The following is a 24,985-nucleotide window of genomic DNA, read 5'->3' as shown; positions in this document are numbered from 1 at the left end:
CAGCAGCGCACCAATCGTTTTTCCTTTTCACTGTTTGGCGAAAGTTAGAGATTCCAAGTGTAAGGTCTTCCTCTTCTTCTGTTTTCCGAACGGGTACTACGTCGAACACTTTTAGAGCTAGCGTGTTTTCGTCCATAACCTAGTATAAATTCGCTGATCTATGTGAATGGTCCTCGTTCCATTGAATGCGATACTCGCCGCGCCCAATGCGCAAAGAACCATAAATATTCCGCAGAACCGTTCCCACGAAAACTCGCAACGTCGACTCGTCAGGTGTTGTCAACGTTCATGCCTCTGTACCATATAACAGGACGGGAATAATGAGTAACTTATAGATTATAGTATAAACCACTCGTAATGACAATGTTGGTTCTTTTTTTTTTAAGAAGTAGAGGCCTGTAATGACTTCGTCCCACCAATAGTATCAGATGACTTTTTGTGTTCGAAAGGAAACTAGGAAAATCTCTTCAAAGGGGTTTAAGCTCCGAATTTAGCTTCTTCACATAATAATAAGGCCAGAAAGCAAACTCATCGGTGATGGCAGATTTATATTTCAGCAATTACTTTGAATCCCGTCTTCATTGGAAATTATATAATATACTTCCTATAGTATATGTATAATAGTCTGACGAAAAATCTTCTGCCTTCTTTGTTACAATATGAAATAATACCAACGTTCTGTCCATCGGATAGACCAAGCCAACCAAGTTCTGCCGCTGCACTAAAAATAATCAATGTGTCGCCTCGAGCCATTCAGAGGCGCAATTCAAAAGGCACAATTGCATTACTGCTGCTCATATCAATAAATTCTCCACTTGTTGCAAGTTCCAATGGCTGCGTCGCTGCCACATTCCTTGTAGAAGAGGTACCGCCATTCAGGGCGATGCGCAAAACGTGAAAAAAATGCAATCAAAGCGGGCATTTACGCACTGTTGTTGCAATAAATGAGAATTTATGACGGTCGTCTTCATTGCAGTAATTCTTCTCATATTTTTTCGTTTTCTGTTTTATTTTGTTCGAGGACATAACGCAGAATTTATGGATAAACTTGTGCAAAAGTCGTAATTTCACTGAAATTTATCGACAGGTATTTGTTATTATTGAGTTAGGTAACAGTGAGGTGTGTTATCAATCAGAAAAGTATTTTGTTGTATTTTTAACACCTTTTCCAGTGGTAGCATACATAGGTGATACCCTTATATGGTCGGTGGTGGTGATATTTGTTTGAAAAAATTATTAGAGTTGCTCAGATAGAAACAATTTTTTACTTAACTAACGGGTGATCCAAGTAGAGGTTCTTTTTTTCAATAGATAATATTTGGTCAAACACGTTCTGCATGCAGTGAAGAAAATATAGCAGCCGTAGTTGAGTGAGTACACGAAGACTATGGCGAGTCTATTCATCAACGGCAACGCGGACTACCGTATGGAACGACTTGGCGCATTTTACGTAGAGATCTTAAACTGAAAGCGTACAAAATACAGCTTGTGCAAGAACTGAAGTCGCTGGACTTTCCCAAGCGACATCGCTTCGCTCTATGGACTCTTGGCTCTAAGAAGATTCGACGTTCGCTCTATGGACTCTTGGTTCTAAGAAGATTCGACGTTTTCTAGTTAAATTTTGGTCAGCGATGAGGCCCTTTTGCGGCACAATGGGTATATAAACAAGTAAAATTGCTTCATCTGATACGAAGAGAAACCTCAAGAGATTCAAGAGTTGCCATTTCATCATTGAGCTGCCATGGTTTGGTGTAGGCCGGTGGAATAATCGGTGCATATTTCTACAAAACTTATGCTGAGAACGTAATCGTCTATGGCGATCGTTATCGCGCCGTGATAACCGACTATTTGATGCTCGAAATTGGACCTCGCGATTTCGGCGGCAACAACACAGCGCCATTTCCCACACATCACCTCAATCAATGAATTTATTGAGAGAAAACTTCGTGTAAATTTGTGTACTTAAGCACAGACATTTCTAAATTTCTGCATTGGCCAACCATAATCGTCATTTGTGTTTAAGACTGTACCCTAAATATGCCGATGGGTGTACACATACATAAACATATGCAAATTTACTAATGTGCGTCACTTATACGCACACGTCACTAATACACATGACACACCGGAACTGTTTGATGGCCTCAGTTGCTAATGACAACGTTTATTTTGCTCTGTTAGCTGGGCTCTTATCTACACATATCGCCTGCGGCTAAAGWTTTCTGCTTGTTCACTGCACTAGCAAATCTCTACAAAATCAAATCCCCGCCTCAATTTCGTTAAGCCCTGATAAGCCGCCCACGAGCTATAGCAGTGTCACGTGTAAGTCTAAGCCTGCCAACGAACTCTGAAATTTAGCCGATGAAGTAACGGAGCTTTGCATGTGGCGCGTCAAAATTATCTGCTGCGCTGTGTGCGGCGCACTTTAGSGGCTCGAAAATGTCCGGCAAATACAATTATTTGTGTCTGGCATCACTATTACGCGCCCACTTTATGTGTCCTTCGCGGATCTGCCAACCGTTTACAGACACACCCGCCAGACAACAACCCCCACCTGCCGCACAAACGCTAAATGCCGATGGAAGCACTCCACATATTGAATGTGCAGCTTTGCTACCCAGTAGCCTTTTAATGGTACATACATGTGTACACACAAACATACAGTTTACAACTACAAGCGAAGCTAAATGCAATCTCGCACAATTTAAAACGGTTACTTTAGACAGGCGAGTCTAGATACACACTTTTATGCCGGTGCTGAGCAAGCGATCGTTGGTCTCTTCACTCCATTTAATTGGAGGCGTCAATTTAACTGTAAAATGGCAGACATGAGTAAGCATCGAGTGAAAAAGTCACTGCTCTGGTTCATTTTCATGGCACCCAGATGTGTTGTTGTTTATTCGCATGTAAACATATAAAGAAATTGGACTGATGTAGTTTCTAGAGAGGGTCATCAGTGAAGACTTGAGCGCACAGTGAATCGGAATTAGCAGAGCTAAGGAAATTTAATGCATGATACGTGAAAAAATGACTACCTTTGTTATAAGACCAAGTTTATTAATAACTGGACTATGTATTTATTTTATACCAATAGTACTAATCAAAAACTCTGAAGCTGACTTGGTACTTTTATGCAAATAATTTTCTTGATTTTCTGACAAATATTTTTGTCCATCTCTCTTATGTTTTAGGATTTCCGACTTAACAATGCAAATAAAGGGAGGCCCCTACTATATATAGTAGACACTCTGATTGGATTGCTATCTGGAATATCTTTATATCAAACCAGTCCTTGCATTGGCGTTCGGCCAATCAATCACATCTCCAACAACATTTTCGCCTTGCTTGTATTCCAATTTTGCAAAAACTATTCCAAAAATGTTTACTAACACTATATTTACTTACTTRTTATATCAGCTGTTCAAATATAGGGTACTCGAAAAAGGCGTTTTGTATTTTTAATCAAATTTCAAATTATTTTTTTTTATTCTTAACGAACTTTAATGAACCAATTATGCACCATTTTGGTCGACCACTTTTTGMYATATTTCCGCTAGAGACATTATTCCATCAGTGTAAAACGTTTTTGGTTTCTCTGCGAAAAACTGCGACAAGTAATTTTCACAGGCTTCTCTTGAAGCCAAACTCCATTAAGGAAGTTCTGCATTGACCGAAACAAATGGCAGTGAGATTGTGCAAGGTCAGGTCTATATGGTGGATGCATCAAAACTTCCCAGTGTGTGGTCTAACGTTGTCTTGATGAAAGACGAATGTTAATCAGTTTTGGCGGTTTTTTTCGATTGCTTGCTTCAATCTCATCAGTTGTTAACAGTAAAATGCAGAATCAATCGTTCGACCAGGCTGGAGGAGCTCATAGTGGATGATTCCTTTCCAATCCCACCAAAAACTCAGCATAATCTTTCAAGGCGCAATCCTGGCTTTGCGACCTTTGGTTGAGCTTCACCACGCTTGGACCATTGTGTTTTTCACACATTATTGCCGTATTTGATCCACTTTTCGTCTCCTGTTACCATTCGTTTCAGAAATGTTTCGATTTCATTTCGTTTCAGCAAAGAATCGCAGGTGTTATTGTGGTACCCAAACATTGAACTTCTTTTTGTAGCCAGACCAGACGGYCCGGGTCAATCTTTTGCATAATTTCATCAACTTTTTCAACTTCAACAGCTTYTTCCAGAAGGAAGCGACGAAACATTGTTGTGCTGCGCTACACGAACTGTTACAGCATCGCTTCCCTAAACTTCTTAAATTTTATTGGTGGCTTGCATGGCTTTCTTCCCCTTTTTATACAAAAATTTCAAAGCTTAGAAGCTTAGAATCTGACCTTTCTAACACTACATGGAATGACACAATGTGACAATGACTGCAATGACATCTATTGACAAAATACGAAAAGTCTTTTTCGACTACCCAATATATAACGGCAAAGCGGTTAAGTGTGAAGTTGGCTGCCAAAAATTCAATAAAATCAGCTTGTCGTCAAACGAAATAAGTTAGTGAACGACCGAATAATAGAAACWTAGAACCGCTTTAATCTGTTTATGGTTACGCTCTGAACACATACATATTTTCCATTTCAAATAAAGTTCAGTTTTTAGCACACTGTACAATAGATAGCACCTCCAACTCGCATATGCCGGTGGAACGGCCGGATGGACTACAGTTCGCACTTGAACGCGCTGCAAGGAAGTAAATAAAATTAACGGCTTACATCGTAACGGTGAAATTGCAYTTTTGGTGTCCCCATCCGCGTTCYTGGCGAACATTGAAAAGGTCAACGCCAGTCAAATCAAATGATAAACACGGCATATTTATGCATCTACGTCGATTTGAACCGAGTTAACAACAACCATAGCGCTTAATACTCACTATTAACTGCACTACACGAAACAGTAAAACCATAAGTACCTGCTTGGTAACTTAAATGGCACAAAGCAGGCAAATGTGCAACTCTATGAGCACTTAAACTCCTACTGCGTTCATTCAACTCCCATAAAATGCCGACTTTTTTCTTTCATTTATACATTTTTGTTTTATTAATCAGAACATTTAAAAGTTTACCGCACAAAATCACTCTTCCAGGTAATTTCGAAAGTACTCCGAGAAATGCTCAGCATTTTTCGCAATCATCAACAATTTATGCCAACACATCAACTGCAACTACAAACGCATTAATTTCATTGCAACCCGAGCAGAGAACCCTACCAGCCGCCCCACCCTTTGCCATAGCAGAGCTGGAGCGCCCAGCAGCCGCCCAACGCCGCTGCTCATTTCGTTGCGTTTGGTGTGTTTTTGAAATATTGCGGCTTCAGGCTAATTTATGACTTTAGCTGGTTGGGCTCACTCGCTCGCACCGCGCTAGGGTATGGAGAAGCTCCATAAATACATATATTTCTTCTACTGCCAATAGAAGTGTTTACTGTTAGCTTTCGAGATTGGTAAGAGAWAAATGTCGAGCAGCAGTTTTAAAACAGCARAGCAGCAGGCGCAAACCGGTGGTGTGCTGGAGAACATATGTGTAAATCTTGCGTCCATACTTGTAAAACTACCCACCCACTTTCCGAGGCTGCATGAAAATGTAAAAATGCGTCGACGGAGCGAGTAGAAAGCTTTTSCCCGAACTTATTTACTACAAACACGAGAGTTTACGGGCGTTTCAGGCAGTTGGTGCAGGAAATCGGGAGTTTTTTAAATGATTGTTTGATTTGGCATCCGGCAGCRTAAACACTGCACAATTGCCCTTTGAAGTAGCTCAGCGTTGCAGAAGCAAGCAAAAAGAAAGAAAACAAAAATACAAAAAATAAAAGTCATAAAAAAGTAAGCCAACCTAGGATTTATTCTCTTATATACAATTTGGTATATTTTCTACTTAATTCACAGCGACTTCTGCAATTTGCTGTGCCGACTGCGAATTTCAGCACGGATTTTGGTGATTTTTGTTTTACAAGTATTTTCGCCATTTGAATGTTGAATGGCATGCGCATTAGAACTCAAAGGAAAAATAATAATTTCAAACTCATTAAAAACAAAACAATGAACATACTTAATCACAACAGAGGTCGCTCTTTTTAATATTGTCAAAAAGTTGGAACAATAGTTTGTAGAAGTTCATTGTTAAAAACATAAACGTWGCTCCGTGCTGCTCGATCTAAAGGGCGGATACAAGTGCTTTTGTGGTTTGGTATGAGACAGGAATGTCTAGTTTGAACTCTTTTGAGTCTATTTGGAATCTAATTCAATCTTTAACTAATATTGCGACTAGTGGTACGCTTCAAACAGTTGTTTGGTCGAGACCTACTGCTTTAAATCAAATGTCCAACGAAGTTATTTGATTTATTGTAAAAATCCATACAAACTACATTACTCACACTTTGGAGCATTCGGTATAACCTCTGCTGCCGATGTGCATACAGCATGCTCACGCGCGCTTGCTATGCAGCCATTTACAGACATTTTTAGCACTTGTAATAATTTATTTTCCAACGCAGCTGTGTCCACCTGCAGCCACTCTGCCAATATGCATGCAGTGCAACTTGTAAACGTGAAAAACTGGTCATTTGTTCGCCGATTTTCTGTTTGCGCCCACGGGAACAAACAACTTCATTTGCTAATTTCCAGCCAATGCTGTCTAAAGTGAATAGTAAAATGTTTGTAATTGAAAGTTCATAATCAAGTCAAGTCAGCAAGGACACATGTGTTGAGGTCTGCTCCCTGAGACGAATTAAGGCTAGAAAAGCTATTTTGCATGCAAATACACGACATTCTCTACTATAGTAAATTTTTTTTACCAGCATACTATATATGCAGATCCAAGTAGATGTACCTTTCTCAATAGCCTTTTTAACAGATCACGCGTGAATTGTGTCAAGCTGTCATGTTTCTTTTGTTCAATATTGTTTGGCATTTCATCATGGAAAGAAAAACATTTACAAATCGTTCAACGCACGCAACGAAAAAATATAGCAGCCGTAGATGAGAGTGTACACGAAGACCGTGGAGACCCGATTCGACGCCTTTCGCAGCAACTCGCACTGATGCATTTTACGTCGAGATCTTGAATTGAAAACTTACAAAATGCAGTGTGACTGAAGCCGCTCGACCTTCCGAAGTGACATCATTTCGCTCTATGCGCTCTTAGAAAGATTCAAGAAGATCCGACGTTTTCGAGCCAAGTTTTGTTCAGCGTTGAGTCCCATTTCTGGCTCAATGGGTATATAAACAAGCAAAATTACYGCATTTGGGACAAAGATCAATCTGAAGAGATTTAAGAGCTGCAATTTTATCGGTTCATATTTCTTCAGAAATTATGTCGGTGGGAACATAACCGTCAATGGCGATCGCTATCGCGCCATGATGGCCGACTATTTGATGTCTGAAATTTAAGCTCGTGATCTCAGCGACATTTGGTTTCAACAAGACGGCGCCACTTCCCACGCATCGCATSAATCAATAGATTTATTGAGAGAACACCTCGATGACCAGATAATTTCACGTTATGGGCTGATCGATCCGCCACCATTATCAAGTGATATCACTATGCGGACAATACCGCTTCGACTCAGGCTGTGGAGCAAAACATTGCGCTTATTATTCGCCAATTACCAGTGGAAATGTCATCCAAATTTGGACTCAATCAATGGACCATCTGAGATGTAGTCGCGGTCATCAAAAAATAGATGCCAAAGAATGTTCTTTCGAATGATAATAAAAATTCCCGATTAAATTTCAAGTTTCTGGGGTTTTTCTTTATCACCATTTATATATAATAACTGTGATACTATCTATTTGAAGAATCCCACAGTTTCTTTCAACAATCTCTCACTCATTCACATCGAAATTCTTCTGCCAGAAACACACTATGAGCTCGATTTAAGTTCAACTTTAATGATGATAAATGGGGGACAAACATTGAGCAGCAAATGAGGCGCAACAATCTAGTTGTTAAGTTATTGCCGGGTTGTCCTATTACAAGAAAGMGCCGCCATCGCACAATCTATCTCGAATACGGAGAAAAAGCGCAAACGCACCAATCGCCAAGGCAGCGCAGCTGAAAGCGACGGCTCATTTGCTCATTTGCAAGCTGCGCAGATGCCCTCACAGCTGTCAATCACATGCGTCAGCAAGCAGAAGACACAGTGTGGCAAAAAAAGACGGCGCTGCAAAATAAAAACGCTGCGAACAACGGAARGCCTTCAGCAACAGGCGGCCAGCCGAGTCGGTGACGTTGCAGTTGACACTGGCAATGACTGTCAAAGTGGTAATGGCGCGTTATGACAACCCAACGTATGGACAGACGCAAACTCTACAGACAGACTTTCGTGCTTGCGGTACAGAGGGGGGGCTGCGCGGCGCCGCCGGCGGAGACTCGGTAACCAACAGAAGTCAGCGTTGCAACGCATCCGTTGCACAATTTGATACGCTTGCTGTGTTGCTGTGCAGCGCCCCTACATCCCTCAAACCCTTGTCACGCGCATTTCGACTCCTTTGCCACTGCCGCTAACCGACSCTAGTCGTCGGCTCGCTGATGTGTGCTTTTACGAGCGCGCTCCGCATCATTATTATTGTCATTATTATTATTAGCAACGCTTTTGGCTATTTGCTCAACGGCTTGTCGTATTTGCTGCGCCTTTTGTCATATATTTAACCCGCCTTTAGTCTTTATTTGTTTTGTGTCTTTGGGCCTTATTACTTGCTATTTAGACGCTTTCAGCGCTGCCTTTTCAACGGCTTTTGTGCTGTTGTAGTGGAGTTGCGCCTTGAATTGCTGCTCCTTCTGAGTACTTGCCTACTTCTTTGTCTATTTTGCTAGAGTCCTTTGTTTTTTTCCTCTTGTCTTAGTCTTGTGCTTTTTATTTGCATTTGTTTCTTATTATATTTTATTTCGCATTTATGTGCGCACACTTCTTGAGAATCGCAATAAATTTCTGGGTATTTGTATGCAGCAAGCGAACGCCGCTCTACCTGCACTGMCGTGTCCTTTTTACAGCGTTTTTTGTCGGCTGCCTCGCCTGTCCTCTACCGCTGCCTTTATYCTCATCAAATGAATTGTGGCGTAGAAACGTGAGAAAATGCGGAGTGTAGTGRGGRCTGCGCAGGCCTCCCTCCCATCATTTACCTCTATTTACATACGTATGCCATATTCCGTAACATATGCTAAATTGTCTTTGTTACTGGAGTTGTTGTTGTGGCTTTTTATGCAAACGCAGTCGCCATCAGYAAGGCAATACAATCATCAACATTACCATTACCATAAATATCGACATTTACGCCAAACGCGCACCTTTGGCGCAGTCATCAGGCCACATCAATTTTCGAAAAGCAACAACAACCGCAAGAGAACAACACAATTTACTAGTTTATTACATTATAGGTACTTAGTTGAGAAAGGATCTAAGTTTTGCATGCAAAAAACYCTTTTGTTCGATCCTTCATACAAATGTTCTTCAACTTGCCCTTGGTACAGTTGTGGTCAKTAAGCTTGCACACATATGTTGCCAAATTTATTCATGAGCGGAAAAATCTACACTCAAAAACTACTGGATTGAATTGAATGCATGAGGAAAAGTTCTCGACATGGTTGYCAAAAGAAGAATCGCAAGAAGAAGTATCACTTTATATATTGGGTAGTCGAAAAAGTCTTTTCGTATTTTATCAATAGATGTCGTCGCAGTCGTATATCTCCAGTGCTTCCAATCACATTGTGTCATACCATATAGTGTTGGAAAGGTGAGATTTTTAGCTTCAGTTAACCAAAAAAAAAAAATTAAGTTCGGGGAAGTTAAGGAAAAGTTACAGCTGATCAAAAGTGAGTGAAGATAATGAAAAAATTCGCTATATTTTGAAATTTTTGTTTGAAAGCGGAAGAATGCCTCGCAAGCCACCAATGAAATTTGTGAAGTTTACGGAGACGATGCTGTATCAGTTCGTGTAGCTCAATCCGTTCGGGAAATTTCGATGTGAAAGATGCACCTCGCTCTGGTCGACCTATCGTTGAAAAAATCGATGAAATTATGGGAAATATTGACCAGGACCGTCACATAAGCAGCCATGACATCGCTAAAGAACTTAAGATTCATCATCAAACGATTTTGAACCATTTAAAAGAGGCTGACTACAAAAAGAAGATCGGTGTTTGGGAACCACCTGAACTGTCTGTGAAAAATTGAATGGACCGAATTAAAATCTGCGATTTTTGGCAAACACGAAATGAAATGGAAACATTGGAGACGTTTTTGGCAAACACGAAATGAAATGGAAACATTGGAGACGAAAAGTGGATCAAATACGAGATACTTGTAATCTGCGAAAAGCGTGCTGAAGCCACGATTGACGCCTCGAAAGGTTATGCTGAGTGTTTGGTGGGATTGGAAAGGAATCATCCACTTCAGCTGCTCCATCGTACTACGATTTGTTTYGGTCAACGCAGAACTCCCTTRATGGAGTAAAGTTGGCTKCAAGAAAAGTCTGTAAAAATTATTTGTCGCATTTTTTCGCCGAGAATGATATGTCTATAGCGGAAAATTAGTACATATTTGGTTCATTAAAGTTCATTATAAATATAAAAAACATAAGTTGAAGTTTGATGAGAAATACGAAAAGACTTTTTCGACTACCAAATATTATCACCTTTCCAGAAAGACTTGTTTTATGAAGTTTCAATTCTGAAGAGGCTTAGAGACATTAATTTCCTCTTTTAAAATTCATTTTAGCTTTAGCTAAATATTCATACATAATTTTAGGCAATGTTTCGCTGCATATAAGTATTAGGAGCCGAAAACAAACCAAAGCCAATTTTAATTTGTAACAATTTGARGGCTCTGCAATTTTCCTGAAYACGARTGTGCGCRTGAATGAGCTAGATGAGTGCCCATTGTTACGTGGTTGGATGGTCGTAAATATCGCTCTGGCTCAACCCGCAGCACTGCGCACTTGTTCTGCTGCCTCTATTGCCAAGCCGAACAAAGCGGCGAGGCCCTTCCACCTATTGGTTGCCGTCAAACACTCAAGTGTCGAGATGTGTTAGAATTAAGATTACGATTACCATCGTCGTAACAGCACTACAATCTTCTTCATACCCCTTTATTTCACACACATACACATTCCCTCCCGCTCGAGCAAAACAAAAGGCGAAACATGCGCTCCTTTCTTCATGAAATCTACGCGATTGTGCACTCGTGTTTACTACTTTACGGTAATTTGAGACTCTCCATCAGCTCGCTATCGAATGTTAAAAAGCATAACGCTGCACTACTATTTTGCTTAGAATACGAGGTTGTTGMGCGCATATCCTTTTCCATTTGTGCCAGAACTCAATTGTTTATGGCACTTCTGGTGGCGTTGCCGTATTCGTACAAAGAAGATAACAACAAAAATAATATACTTTTATTGCGTTACGAAGTTGGGACTTTTCGCTGCAATAAAATAGTGAAGCAATAAAAGTTTGATCGGTGGAAAATTTGGCGCGGCGTGCGAAAACTTTGTAATTTACGATTTCCTACTCACATCGGCGCTAACATTCTTCCGTATTGCTCAAACAACCGATTTTTATGGCCTAGCAAACGCTTGATTTCCTCGACATTAAATACAAAATTAAAAACCCATAAATATTTTTAATTGCTATTTTATTTTACTATTTCCCGTCCTCGATTGTGGAATACATGGCTGTATGTGTACGTGTGTTTGTTGGACGTTGAAAATATGAAATAATAAAATCGCATAAACGTGCTTGATTTATTAATGCTCTTGCAGAACCGGTATACATTTGTGTTARTGGATCCAAAGTTCTCCAAAATTCCGAACCAAAAGGGTTCTTCTTTAAAGRTATGAAGTRCTACTATTATATACGTACATWCAGGGTTTGTCCGCAAAGTAATARGWYYGATTTTCTTCCGCCGCAACTGTACTTCGSAGCGTACACGCACCGACTGGATKCGGTAGAGGGCGTTCATAGCTAACGAACGAGCGGCTGGTCAGTTGTYTCCAAGCACTTGGAGAGTCAAAACAAACATTTTCACCCGACTTGTATCTGTGGGTGTGAAAGCCGAAAATTCAGCGTTCGTGCGCGAGTGCGAAAACTCGAACGTGTGTGAAAGTGACCCCCAATTTTTGAGTAACGTAATCACAGGTGACAAGTGTAAAGGCTGATAAAGGGCAAGTATTTTGAGACAACAGAGGGGATCCAAGAAGCGAGCCCTCGACTCTCATGGCTATTCCAGAGAATGTCTTCCGTGACGCCTTCAATGATTGGAAATAGCGCTGGTAGCGCTATATCGACGCAGAAGGGGCATATTTTGAAAGTTTTTAATGAATTGTAACGATTGATTCAGTAAACTTTTTTAAATCGACTCAGTCCTATYACTTTCCAGAAAAAACCCTGTATATACCGTTTTTAGAATAAATGGGATTCAGTTTAGAGTATCGGGCGGAGCTATCAAGGGAATAATAATTTTCACTCACAGCTTTGATTTTTAAGAGCTTTTAAATTTTTAGATTTAGATAGGAGCGACCTTACTCTCTCAACTACTTTCGTGCCATTGTAGTTCCATTTACAAATGAGGAAACAAATCTATGAACCACGGAACCTTACTCAACACTTCAGCTCTATTCACTCGCATCAGAAAAGGCTGAGGTTTTACGAACCCAAATATACTAGCGAGCACTTTCGTGARAACTCATGGCCTCGTTGCTCGGATGACTGTCTCTATAAAATATACAATAGGCTATAGGAAATTGTATGTAGACATGCCTTATACGACCTAATCCCTTCAACCACACATTACCGTATAATCAGAATTAGAGAGAACAGTTTGCGATACTGTTACGGTTCATAAACTCTCTTTAAGAGATAAATTAATTCTCTGAGAAAAATTTGAGGCGAACTCTTACGTTAATTGACAAGCTGTCGCTAATACGCCTCAGAGAAGCTGACTTCTGTTTAATAAACACTTTTGACTTTTCCAACACTGCTCTGTCGAAGTACGCGATTTGCAACCGAGTAGTTGTGCGTTGGGTATAMAAATTGTTGCAACGTTAAATATAAAATAATGATGAAATTGAAAGAAGAATAAAGCATTTAACGGCAGCTTCTGTACTTATACATATACCCACGACTGCTATGCGTGGAATACGCGTACTTCTGGTTGCTGCCACAGCCGCTTTGCTTATGCTTATTGTTGCCGCTTATTTACCTTCGCAAATGATTCATACATTTTAATGCTTACGCAGAAATCCGCGCTGATGTTCGTGTGCTCATTAGGCATTTCTTTAGAAAAGCACAGTAGTAGCTACAACAACAATAATTTACGTTTGTCTGCCGTTGTTGCAACATCATTCGCGCGACTGAATTAAGCAACTTTTTACCGAGCTGCAGTTGCAGTTGCTGCTCAACGGCAGACGTGAGTTACTTGCGACACTTTCCACTATTGTTGCCATTGTTATTGCATTGTGACAACTTAACTACATACAGATGTGCATTTATGAACGCGTCTATCGCTGTTATTGTTGTTTGCTGGCAGATCGTTGCTTCGATGCTGTTGATAATCGCTATAAAATGCACAGCGGAAGAAAGAACTGAAGAAGAAGCGACGATAAGATAAAGTCACATGTGAGAAACTACGAAAGTTGCAAAGTGGTTGCAGTTCTTGTGCTGATGAAGTAGTTRTGGTTGCACATAATTTGCCCTTATGCGGCAGGGCCGGTTGACAGCGGCTCCAATCAAGCTTGGTCCAACCAATTAGAGCGCAAAAGTTTCATAATAAGGAGCAAAATTGATTAAATTAAAAAAAAAAAGATTTTGGGGCATATCAATCCAGGCTGAAGTAATGAACATCTATTGGGTTAGAGTTTCCACCTACCTCGTTGTTTACACGTTCAAAGAAAAAACGTTAACTTCGGCTTCACCGATGTTCCGATCAGAYAGTAAGTATGACAGCTGTATGTCAAATTTCTTAAGGATACATTGTCAAATAAAATAGTTTTCCTTAAGAACTTGATTTTAACTGATCAGTTTGTATGTTTGGTTTAAAGGATAAAAAAATATATATATTGGGTCAGACTTAAGATTTTATCTTAGACCAAGCGGAGACGAACCCAATCCCGACGAGGACTGTTAGCTTGTGTAAATTTCTATTAGTAGGGAACGGAGGTTATGTTAGGTTAGGTTAGATGCCTGTCAATAGATCGCAAGTGAACTGATAAATGTAGTCCTTTGTGAAGCGATTGAAAATAAGAACTGCCATGTTCGGAACTACAGATTGAGAAAACGCTTAGTAGCCAATACAAATTTTACAAGGCGCTTAACTTCAACACCCGCCAGTTCGGCGGGATGTCTGAAGGTATGTGCCCCAAGTGTCTAAGTTGCTGGCTTGTTTCTACCGCATCTTCTTCCAAACAACTTCTGCAGACGGCGGCCGGTAGGATTACCAATAGGGCAGTGGTCTGTTAAGAGTCCCACTAATAATGAGAAGCGCTAGCCTTACTGACGGTAAAGAGAGCTTTCCTTGCTATCTCATCAGCTTTGTAATTACCTGCGATTCCGCTGTGGTCCGGCAGCCATACCAGTCTAATCACAAATACTCTCACTGCTAGAGATAGTGATAGACACTCTTCCTGAATACACTGTAAATGAGTTCAAGGGCAGTATCGACGTCCTGCTACCTGTGTGAATGGTTCCTTCTCTGAAGGTGGACTCTCTCCGGAGCAGCAAATCTGCTGCTACCTTGATGGCTGCAACCTCTGCCTGGTAGACACTGCAATAGTCGGAAAGTCTGAAACTGGAGTTGAGAGAGAGCACCCCACAGTAAACCCCCCCACCAACCATCCTACCAAACTTTGACCCATGCATAAAGAAGCTACTGCCCTCTCCTCCAACGGCTTCATCCCTCCCCCATCTCCCTCGTTGGTATGAGGGCAGAGAAGAAGCCACCAGAGTTCGATATGACAACTCCATGATCCAGATGATCCGGTATGCAGTCAAAGTTTGTTTCGAGGATATCCAATGTTCAGATATGTGTTTCTTTCAAAATAGGATACTTTGGTGACTTAAGGTTCTGTTCAAAGTTCTCACCCAGAAAATGTGGATTAGCCTCTGACGCAAAAACCAGATAGTATTTCGGTTCTGAAGCATGCTCGAATTATCAAGGAATTATACACAAATAAGGCTGACTTAAAACTCGAGTTAACGCTCAGTGTTAGCRCTAATACTGCTTACCTCGTATATCCTCATAGTCTTTGTTCATTTATGTACATATGTGTATGAAGGTATGTATATTATGACCTTACTTTGTAGTGCTTCCCCGACGTTTTTTCTTGCTGCGACATTTTATGTGGCAATCGAGACTTTACTGCGCTACTGTTYTCCTCGGCGACAGCTAAGAAATCAACTTGCGACTTTATTCCCCATATTTATCCTTTGGAACGTGGCTTGCACGTGCATTTTTGTTGTATCTATTTTTTGTCTTCGCAGTTAAATTGAGTTTTCCGAAGATTATCACCAACTCTTCTTGCTTCTGCCACTTGGCTACTCGCACAGAGTTCATCACTTTGCAGTCGCGCTCCCTCCCCTCTCGAAATATTCGCCGTTTTTGCTTACTAACGTCTCTTRCTTTCCCATTTTTGTTGTTATTGTTGTGTGCTTGGTGTTTTTTCCATACAACACACAYTTAAGTGGCAAAATATATGATATTGCATGCAACTTGTGGCAGCTGACGACAGTCAACAACTGCCACCGAATCGGCCACCGTTGGAGCTGCCACACTTTACGTAGTTATGTAGACAGCGACAGCGAGTATTTGTTTTTGTTGTGCTTTTTTATGCTGCTTGCACGAACATACACACACACTCAATGAGTGGAGTGGGTGCGCGACAGTGACATGCCCGCACACTTGAACTTGCCACAAACTATTGCGCCACTCTGAACGGTGGCGAAYATTGCACGCTTATCGAGCGATGTGGCAGCAATATTGCTACTGTCGCGGAAAAATGTGAGGTGCGCTTACCACAAAAGCAAAAAATCGTGTTAGATGAATACATGCTTGTGATAATGGCATAAGYTCCAGAATTCGGGATCCCGAAAACTCAGCTTGCAGAAATTAAAAAATTTTCTTCAATCAATTTCAACTTATTTTTTCAAATGCAGATCCCGAAATTTCGAGATTGTCTTCCATTGGACATATTTAGACATCTACAAAATATTTCTTCCCGTAACGTGAGCAGCTGCTGGTGATGGCGTCGTCATCTTCGCCGTTGTCATCATCATCAATCGAATTGAGCTGTCGTCAGATGCTGCTGCTGTTGTCGTTGCTACTGCTACTGTTGGTGCYTCGCTGCCAAATTTGCGCAATTAAAGGCGACATGACAGGCTGACAGCTAGACWGACAGACCGGCAAGGCAGGCGCTTTTGGAGACAGACGACATTCATCTTCGCGTGCGGAAAAAATCCTTAATTAATTTAATTAGCATGTAAATTGCAACGTCACAACAATGCCAACAATGCCAGCAGCAACAATTATTCCTTGACAAATTACGATATTATTGCTGGCATGAGTTGGAATCAGAAGTCAAACAAAATCAACGCTGCCATAAAAAATTACACATTTATGCATGTTTAATAAATTGATGGCACTTTAATGTGTATGCAAATGGAAGGGGGGCGGGGAGCGTGGATGGAGATGAAGAAATTTAATTTTCGTAAGGGCGAAATTGGAAGATAAAAGCGAGAATACTTCAGGGTCAACGACTAAATGTCCGTTTGCTGAGATAATTGGGCTAATTTAACCGTTATAAAAGTCATTCTGATTGAAAAATATTTACAAGCCAATGCCACTCTGATTGCCTTTGCTCGAAATACATACATTTCATATTGGCGGCAGGCTTTCGTAAGAGCTACTTATGGTTAATGAAGTCGACATCCCATTAACTATTTGGTATTTTATGTACTTTTGATGAAGATGTAACTGTTAATCTCATAAAATTATTTCATTAAATCTGGAGGATCCATAAATTTGTTTATTATTTAGTTTAGAACGTGAATATCGGAAGAAAGCTCTTGATATTATTTTAAATCAAGCTTAAACTTAAACGATATATATGAGTATATGCCCTCTTATCAAAAATAACCTGAACTGGAAGGTTGGTGTGGATATTTTTACCAAAAAAGAAAATAATAACAAGTTTGCTAAAAATTTTGTAATTTCAATGAAATCCCGAGTACCGAAGTGTTTTGGGAGTCTACTTTGTCACAAGCTCATTTATTTCAGTGGCACAATGCATTCTGTGAAGGTTGTGAAGTCATCGAAAACTTGCCTCACGGGTGCCGTTTAACCACGATAGCACCAAAAAAGTAAAAAAAAAAAAAACTCCTAGAAAATTGTCGGGTTAGAGTTAGAGAGCAGACACCAGAGGATTTCAGCATAACTTACAGATCGACTCAACCATGCCATTTCTGTTAAGGACGATAACGTGGAAAAAGATAAAGAAACAGGTTTTGCAGTTCGTCGTGAGGACATATTCTATTATCCTATTGATCTATTCAGCACGTTTTTTTAATGTTTTATGTGTGAAACTAACTAAGCTAACTCGTGCCAAAAGTTCTGAGTTTTTCCAAAAACGACATCAAGTAAAGGTTGCAAGATAGAACATGTGCTGAAGGCACAAAAGGTAATCCCAGCCGAGGCGCATGCCAATACTCATAACTGCTCAAGAGCGAAATTTCTTTCAAGGCGATAACAAAGGTTTGTATTAAAATACCTTAAGGTGTAGGCTCTTGTCAGTCTGAGTCAAATTTCATCTTACCCGATCTGATGATGCCTACTATGAAAGTGACATGCTCGAATCAACACCTTTAAATAAGAATCTGAAGATTTTAATAAAACCAAAATTGCTTGATTACTTGATTTTAATATAAATCGAATATAAATTGAGGGAAAATCGTTTCTTGGGTAAAGATCAAATAGTTTCGTACAAAAGAGGYGGGATCCAGGCAGATCTCRCTCTAAGAGAGCAAAGAGTAGACAGAAACAAAAAGTTACCGCAAGTCAATATTGTAAACAAGATACCCCTAATTGTAAATAATACATACAACAAACTGCATATTAATTAACTTGCTAAATCTTAAATGTCACATAAAATAAAAAGAAAGTTGAAGAAATCAAAACAACGAAACACAAATAAACTCGGTTGTCATTGAAGACACTTCGAAAATGCATGGATTTTCATCAGCTTGTATTCCGTGACAGCTTATTTGCATTAACAACTGATGCACCAACAACAAAAACAACAAAATAAATAAAATTTTTGTCAACATTACACATCGAAAGCGGGTTTGAGGCAGCAAAGCCAGCGCAACGACTCCTTGGCGTATTCCACTGACCACTCGCAGACATGTGTGTATGTATATATATGTGTGTGTGTATATGGCAGCAAATAGTGGTTTACATGTGAAAAAAAAAAATACTTTTATCTCTCATCAGAGCTGCTACCGGGGGACGATTGCTGCTGCCACAAGCGCCGCATGCCAAGAAGAAAAAGGCACATCAAACGAGCTTCAAGCTTCGCGTATTTATATTTGTATGTGTGTGGCAATCATTAAATCTCGTTTGTTGAAATTTTTCTGAATTTGTTTTTCGAAACAGAAGAAATTTTCATTTGCAATTTTGTTATTGACACTTTAAACTCTCTGAGTTTATAAAACAAAAATAAAAACTAAAAAATTGTAGTTGTGGCAAGTCCAAACGCACTTGTCTTGTATCTTTGTTGACAGAATTTGCGATGCGTTCAAAGGTTAAATTGCARTCATTACTTTAGATGTTTTACAAGCGGACGGTTTGTTGTTGTTATTGTGTATTGTGGGCCTTTGTGGTGTTAAGCACATTGTTAAAAAGTCATTATCACTCTTCTTGTTGATTTTAACACTTTAAAGCCACTTTGCATACACCACCTACCAGTACATACATACATTCATTCATAGGTACATATGTATGTATATATGAGTCKCCACAAAATATTTTCAGAAAAAACTTGGGTTTTAGGAGAAAAAACAGATCTTCTAAAATTATAAAAAGCAAACAAAATCGGCCTACTGAGCATACTATTCGCAACATCATCACCCATCTTGAGAGCCAGCATTCATTACTGGTTAATATTCGACCGAATAGACCACGTGCAGCACGCAGTGAAGAGAATATAGCAGCCGTAACTGAGAGTGTAGACGACGACCGTGGAGAGTCGAGCCAGCGCCGTTCGCAGCAACTCAGATTGATGTATGGATTGACTTTTTTTTGTCGATATCTTGAATTGAAAGCGTACAAAATACARCAATCACAACGTTAAACTTTTTTCTGTGGGGATATGTAAAGTCTAAAGTCTATGCGGACAATTACGCTCCGATTCAGGCCTTGGAGCAAAACATCACGCGTGTCATTCGCTAGTTACCAGACGAAAAGCTCGAACGCGACATCGAAAATTGGACTGATGGACCATATGAGACGTAGCCACGGCTAACATTTGATAGAGACAATCTTTAAACTACGAAAGTATATTATGTTTTTAGACTAGTGCAGAAGCATTTAGAAATGGTAAAAAATGAAAGAAATTCATAGTGAGTTAAACCATATTGGAAACGAAAGATAAAATAACAAAAATAAAAGGAAACATGTTTACGGGCAATCTGGSGTCGAGAAGAGGAAGGAGGGAGTCATGGTTGAATTTTTAGGGGTTTATCTCGATTTACGGCAGAACTACGATGCCTATAGAAAAAAAATTTACATAAATATGATCTGCCACTACGAAACATGCACTTACTGTTACCGTGCATATACCGTGCACATTAAAATTATGATGAATTAATATAAATAAAAATATTTGGATTTTTAATTTTCGAGTAATTAATGAATTAGTTAAACTGGTACATCCCTATTTTTAATAATTTTTAATTACGTCTTACTTTATTGTGACCGCTTCTGTGCTAACTGYCATTAACAGCCGTTGTTGTTGCAACACTTAGACTCCGTTCGCCTTTCCATTATATGGCCCCTCGCCAGTCCTTAACAGCAGAAAACAAATAAACTAACTTTTTCAGTGAAAATGTTTGAACTTGTATGTGATTAAACCATAAACAGCCGATTGATTTGCCTTCAGCATGGCAAAGACGCCACTCAACCGGTACTTTGGCAGAGCGCGTTATGGGTGTGCTAAGCTTTTAGCGCCTCTCCAAAGGTGCTCACCCAAAGGTATACTGCTTGGTCACCACTGGGCGGTGTACAAAGCGGCGACACGCCTATTTTGCCATACAAACTGACAGTTGTTAATTTCACGGCAATTATTCTTCTCTTTCYCTTTGGCTTACCGGCATCGCTAAATATTTCATCAAGCAGCAAATTTCGCTGTTTACATTGCTAGTAAACTTTACCGTTTCTTTGTAACTGTAAACAAAATTTCTTTGTACTTCCCCTATAAATGCTTCAGCTGAGAGTATTTTAAGATTTGGGATGTCGATAAAGAAAGCGTGACCAGACATATCTTTTTTTTAGTTTTTAGGCCGCTTTTCAACGATAGGTCGACCAGAGCGAGCTGCATTTTTCACATCGAAATTTCCACAGCGGAAGCGAGCGAAGCATTTTTGTGCTACACGAACTGATACAGCATCGTCTCCGTAAACTTCACAAATTTCATTGGTGGCTTGCGTGACATTCTTTCTTCTTTTTTATACAAAAATTTCTAAATATAGCGAATTTCTTCAGTACTGATTTTTGAACAGCCGTAACTTTTTTCAACTTCCCCGAATTCAATTTTTTTTTGGTCTCACCTTTCCAACACTACAAGGTACGACAGTGATTGATAGCACTGGAGATATACGACTGCAACAACAACATCTATTGACAAAATACGAAAATACTTTTTCGACTACCCAATATATCACACTGTGGACCATTTTTTCAGTCAAGGTGTTACTATAGGTACTTGCTACTTATAAAATAATTTGAGAGATTCTACCGAACAGGGCTGGAGGAGATGGCAAGAGGGATTTGATATCACAAGATATTTTATAAWCAACAAAGACATCTGAGATTTATTTCCTTTGGCAATTTTTTCCTAAAATTTCGTTCAAATGTTCCTAAAAATGGGCCAATTATTTCTCGTTTACATTCAAATTAATCAAAACGGTGCCAAATCTGCTCGAGTACGCAAAAAGAAATGAATGAGAGCGAGCGACAACATCACCAATTTCATGGCATATTCAATGCACTACACCGGAGTCTCCTTGGCTGGGCTATTTGCATTCGAAAAAATAAATAAAAGTAAAAAGCAAAGTGCCAGCAATTGACCCATATTTCGCGGATAACAGCACCACTTTTATTTAATGTTATGCAATTCCCTAGATGTTGCAACATAAGAATAAACAAGCATTGCATAACATTGCTGGGCGTCCTGCAAGCCTGGCAACACTACAAAATCTGCGCAACCGAATGGTTACAAGTTGTAAAGTCATCGYCAACAATGACGACGAGGAAAAAGCAACTCTCGGCGCCATTCAATGACTGACAACACTGGTCTTTGTGGGCTTAYGCCACCTTTGGGAAGCCAGTCGTTTGTCGTCGTTTCCACTGGCCTTTAAGTGCACTTCCATGTCGAATCAGGAATCAGCGTCAAGAGGAGAAATTGCGGGCAAAGCAATAAAAACGGGAGCAACAAGCGTGAAATAATGACAACAAAATACTAAAATAGATCTTCTTGTGACTGCGTTTGTATGTGTGTAACACTAAGGATATTAACGGGCCACCGCATCGGTGGAGGATGGCAACTGACCGAAAAGCTTATCAGCGGGCGAAAAGTTTCAAGTACCCACTAAATTCGGACGAAATATTGTCGAACTGGGTAAGAAGCAGCAAAGACGGCAACACAAAGTAAGAAAATAGCAAATTTGGTGCAGCTCGAAGGGTTGAGAGCGCATGCTCGTTACATAAAAATTTTAAGATGTCATCGAAATGGATTTTCCATTCAGCACGAAAGCCAGTAAAAATCGTGGCAAATGTGCTTTGTGGACTAATAAGATAAAAGAGCGTAAGAGCCGGAGCGAGCGACACAATGGCACTTGAATGGATGACGGCGACWCTGGCGACGCAGCTGCGCTCGTTGAAACAGAAATTTATTACTGACCTACGATGATAGGACATTGAACAGCAGTGTAACAGGGAGTGCTGCAGAAAGCGGCTGCTGGAAGGGGCAAGTGACCAAACTTTAGTCCACTAATTGAAACGTCCCCCTAACGTGAAGTCTTAGGTATGGAGTGCAATGAAATAGTTATTTAAGGTTCTCAGTTCTCTGTTTAATGTATGTATGTGCTTATACGAGTACTAGATAATCCGGACTGTTGCAACAAAACTGTTACATTTGGTAAACGATTTTTGTAATGGATCCTACTCATAAAGTCATAATTCCTTTTCGCACTTTCACAAATTATTCTTATTCCAATTTTCGCGCCATTTGATATTGGCGTCGCGGATTTCGATAGCCTAGGGCCATTCTAATCATTCATTTGAAATATTATATATTGATGTAGATTAAGAATTCATTTAACCAACCATTCAGCTATCAATCTTTCAGCTCCAGCCGCTCTAGTTGCTAAATGAGGCAATCACAAACAAGCACACACACACATGTGCAACACACTTGAGCACAGCTGCAACGCATAATTACAACATTTTCCAAATGTGCCCTGCGTCGTGTGGCATAAAGCGTACGGCAAGCGTCAAGCAGCAAGCAACCGCCACCAATGCGTCTAGCTCTTCAAAACAAAACCTTTCCCCAGTGTTTTGCAAATTCACATATTTACGCCTTTTTAATCTCTCAAATTTATTTCATTCCGTGCGGCACAATTTTAATTTGAGCAAAATAAAAATATCCGCGCCTTGCACCGCCCAGCGCCGGCACGGTGTCATTTAATTTATTTGAGTGCTGGCAGCTCCTCGACCCGCCGCACCACTTCCAGCCACGCTGCCGTCACTTCGCGCCGCTTCCAGGAAACTTTTACGTCTTTTACGCCTTTGCAGCGAGGCGTCACATGCCAAACTGGCAGTCGGCAGTGCTGATGATTTACATCGCAAAAACTTCATTCTGAACGCTCAGCCGTTTTTAATTCGCGCCTCATTGTAAAGTGTTTTTGGGCTCCGTCAATTTCGGCGCTGGTGGCGTTTGTGTGTGGGGCGTGGCGGTGTTGGCACTTCTATTTTCTCTGAGCAGTTCTTTTCAACGTGAATCGCTTGCAATTTGATTTGAATGACAGTGTTGCTCAGAACACATGTGTGAGTCTAATATTAGGGTGCACAACCTTTATTTATTATACTCTCGCAACAAAGTTGCTAAAGAGAGTATTATAGTTTTGTTCACATAACGGTTGTTTGTAAGTCCTAAAACTAAAAGAGTCATATATAGGCTTATATATACCAAAGTGATCAGGGTGACGAGTAGAGTTGAAATCCGGATGTCTTCCTGTCCTCTCTGATTTCAATGAAATTCGGTGTATAATATTTCCTTAGCACCCTGATGACATGTACCAAATATGGATGAAATCGGTTCACAACCACGCCTGAAATCTCGATTATCACTTTATCATGCGAGAATATAAAATGTTCGGTGACACCCGAACTTAGCCCTTCCTTACTTGTTTTCTATTTATTTCAAAAGGCGAGGAATAAGACGAATTTATTTTGATTTCGAATAGAATTAATATATTGTTTTCATTAAAATCGGTTTGAAATAAGATCCATGATTTTTTGAATACTAAATACGTGAGAGTTTTAAACAATTGAAACATACAAACATAAAATTTTAATAACTTTTAATAAAATAACTCCACCTTGACATCAAAAATATTTAAATTGAGTGCCTAAACAGTGAAAATGCTTAATTGAACTGCCTCTTGTATATGTAGATCTTTAATAACCTTGAAAGAAAATTTTCTTCGTGATATATTTCCGTAATCAGAATATTGTTTCTGTAAATATATTATAAGGCAGTAATTATTGTAAACGCTAGACAATGAAGAAATATTTTACTTTTCAATTTTGGCACACCTTCATGCCTAGAACGCACTCAATTGTACATATCTTATTATGGCAGATGACGTCTTTAATTAAATTCGCATTCATAAAATGCAAAATTTTTTTTTCACGCATTTGATGAACAATTTCCTCTTTTTGTGTTGATATTTAATATGCAAGTTAATTAATTTTTCATAATTTTCGATTGTTCTTGGTAAAGAGCTTATTCAAGTCAACAAATTTGGCATGGTACTGGGATGAAACTAAATTTTGAGAATTAGTCGTATCATTCTGCCGAAGGAACTAAGATCAGAAGAGTCTTGCAAAAAAATTATAACGGGTTGTTCAATGAAAACGGTGCAAAAATATGGACAGCAAACGACGTTTTCTTCATGGAAAAATAAACGACCCAAAAACGTGTCGAAATTATGGAAATTTACTACCGAAATTCGGAGTCAGTAGCCTCAACTTTAAGCTACGTCCAATTTATGGTCCTCATAATCGTCTTGTCGGATCCACAATTGAATGTCTAGTGGAAAAATTCTACACAGTAGAAAATGTTCCCGTGCCAGTGAGACAAATAGGTGCCCGTTGAGTCGAGAATATTTGCTGCCGCTAGCGCATCAATTGGGGAAGACCCAAATCAGTCTCTCACACGTCGTTCTCAAACTTTGGGCAAAGATCTTGGCCCACATCCTTTCAAGATCAAATTGACGTAAGAACAGAAGCCACTTGACCAGCAGAGACGTTCGTCGGTTCGTGAAGTGGGCTGAGCAACAACTTTAAAATGATCCGGACTTGCATCATCATCTTCAATCATCTCATTTCCGRCTGAATGGCTTCGTACCATCATTCCACACGTACTCCATGAGTAACCATTGCATCTCGAAAATATTGCGGTTTGATGCGGTTTATGGGCCGACGGCGTCATT

At 39.8% G+C, this 24,985-nt stretch overlaps 1 protein-coding gene across 1 annotated transcript in view; it reads right to left on the bottom strand.

Moving 5' to 3' along the window:
• LOC108968709 (netrin receptor DCC) overlaps positions 1-6,471 on the bottom strand; it is a 43,018-nt gene extending 36,547 nt beyond the window's left edge. Inside the window, exon 1 of the mRNA XM_018932892.1 lies at positions 6,387-6,471. Coding sequence (XP_018788437.1) covers positions 6,387-6,471 — 85 coding nt within the window. The remainder of the gene's footprint in view (positions 1-6,386) is intronic.
• Between the last annotated feature and the right edge of the window lie 18,514 nt (positions 6,472-24,985).

This window comes from Bactrocera latifrons, unplaced genomic scaffold (assembly GCF_001853355.1).
Source record: "Bactrocera latifrons isolate USDA-ARS-PBARC rearing strain unplaced genomic scaffold, ASM185335v1 scaffold_227, whole genome shotgun sequence".
NCBI classification, from domain to species: Eukaryota; Metazoa; Arthropoda; class Insecta; order Diptera; family Tephritidae; genus Bactrocera; species Bactrocera latifrons.
Note: the sequence above shows the minus strand (reverse complement) of the source record. Positions and strands in the feature narration are given on the sequence as shown.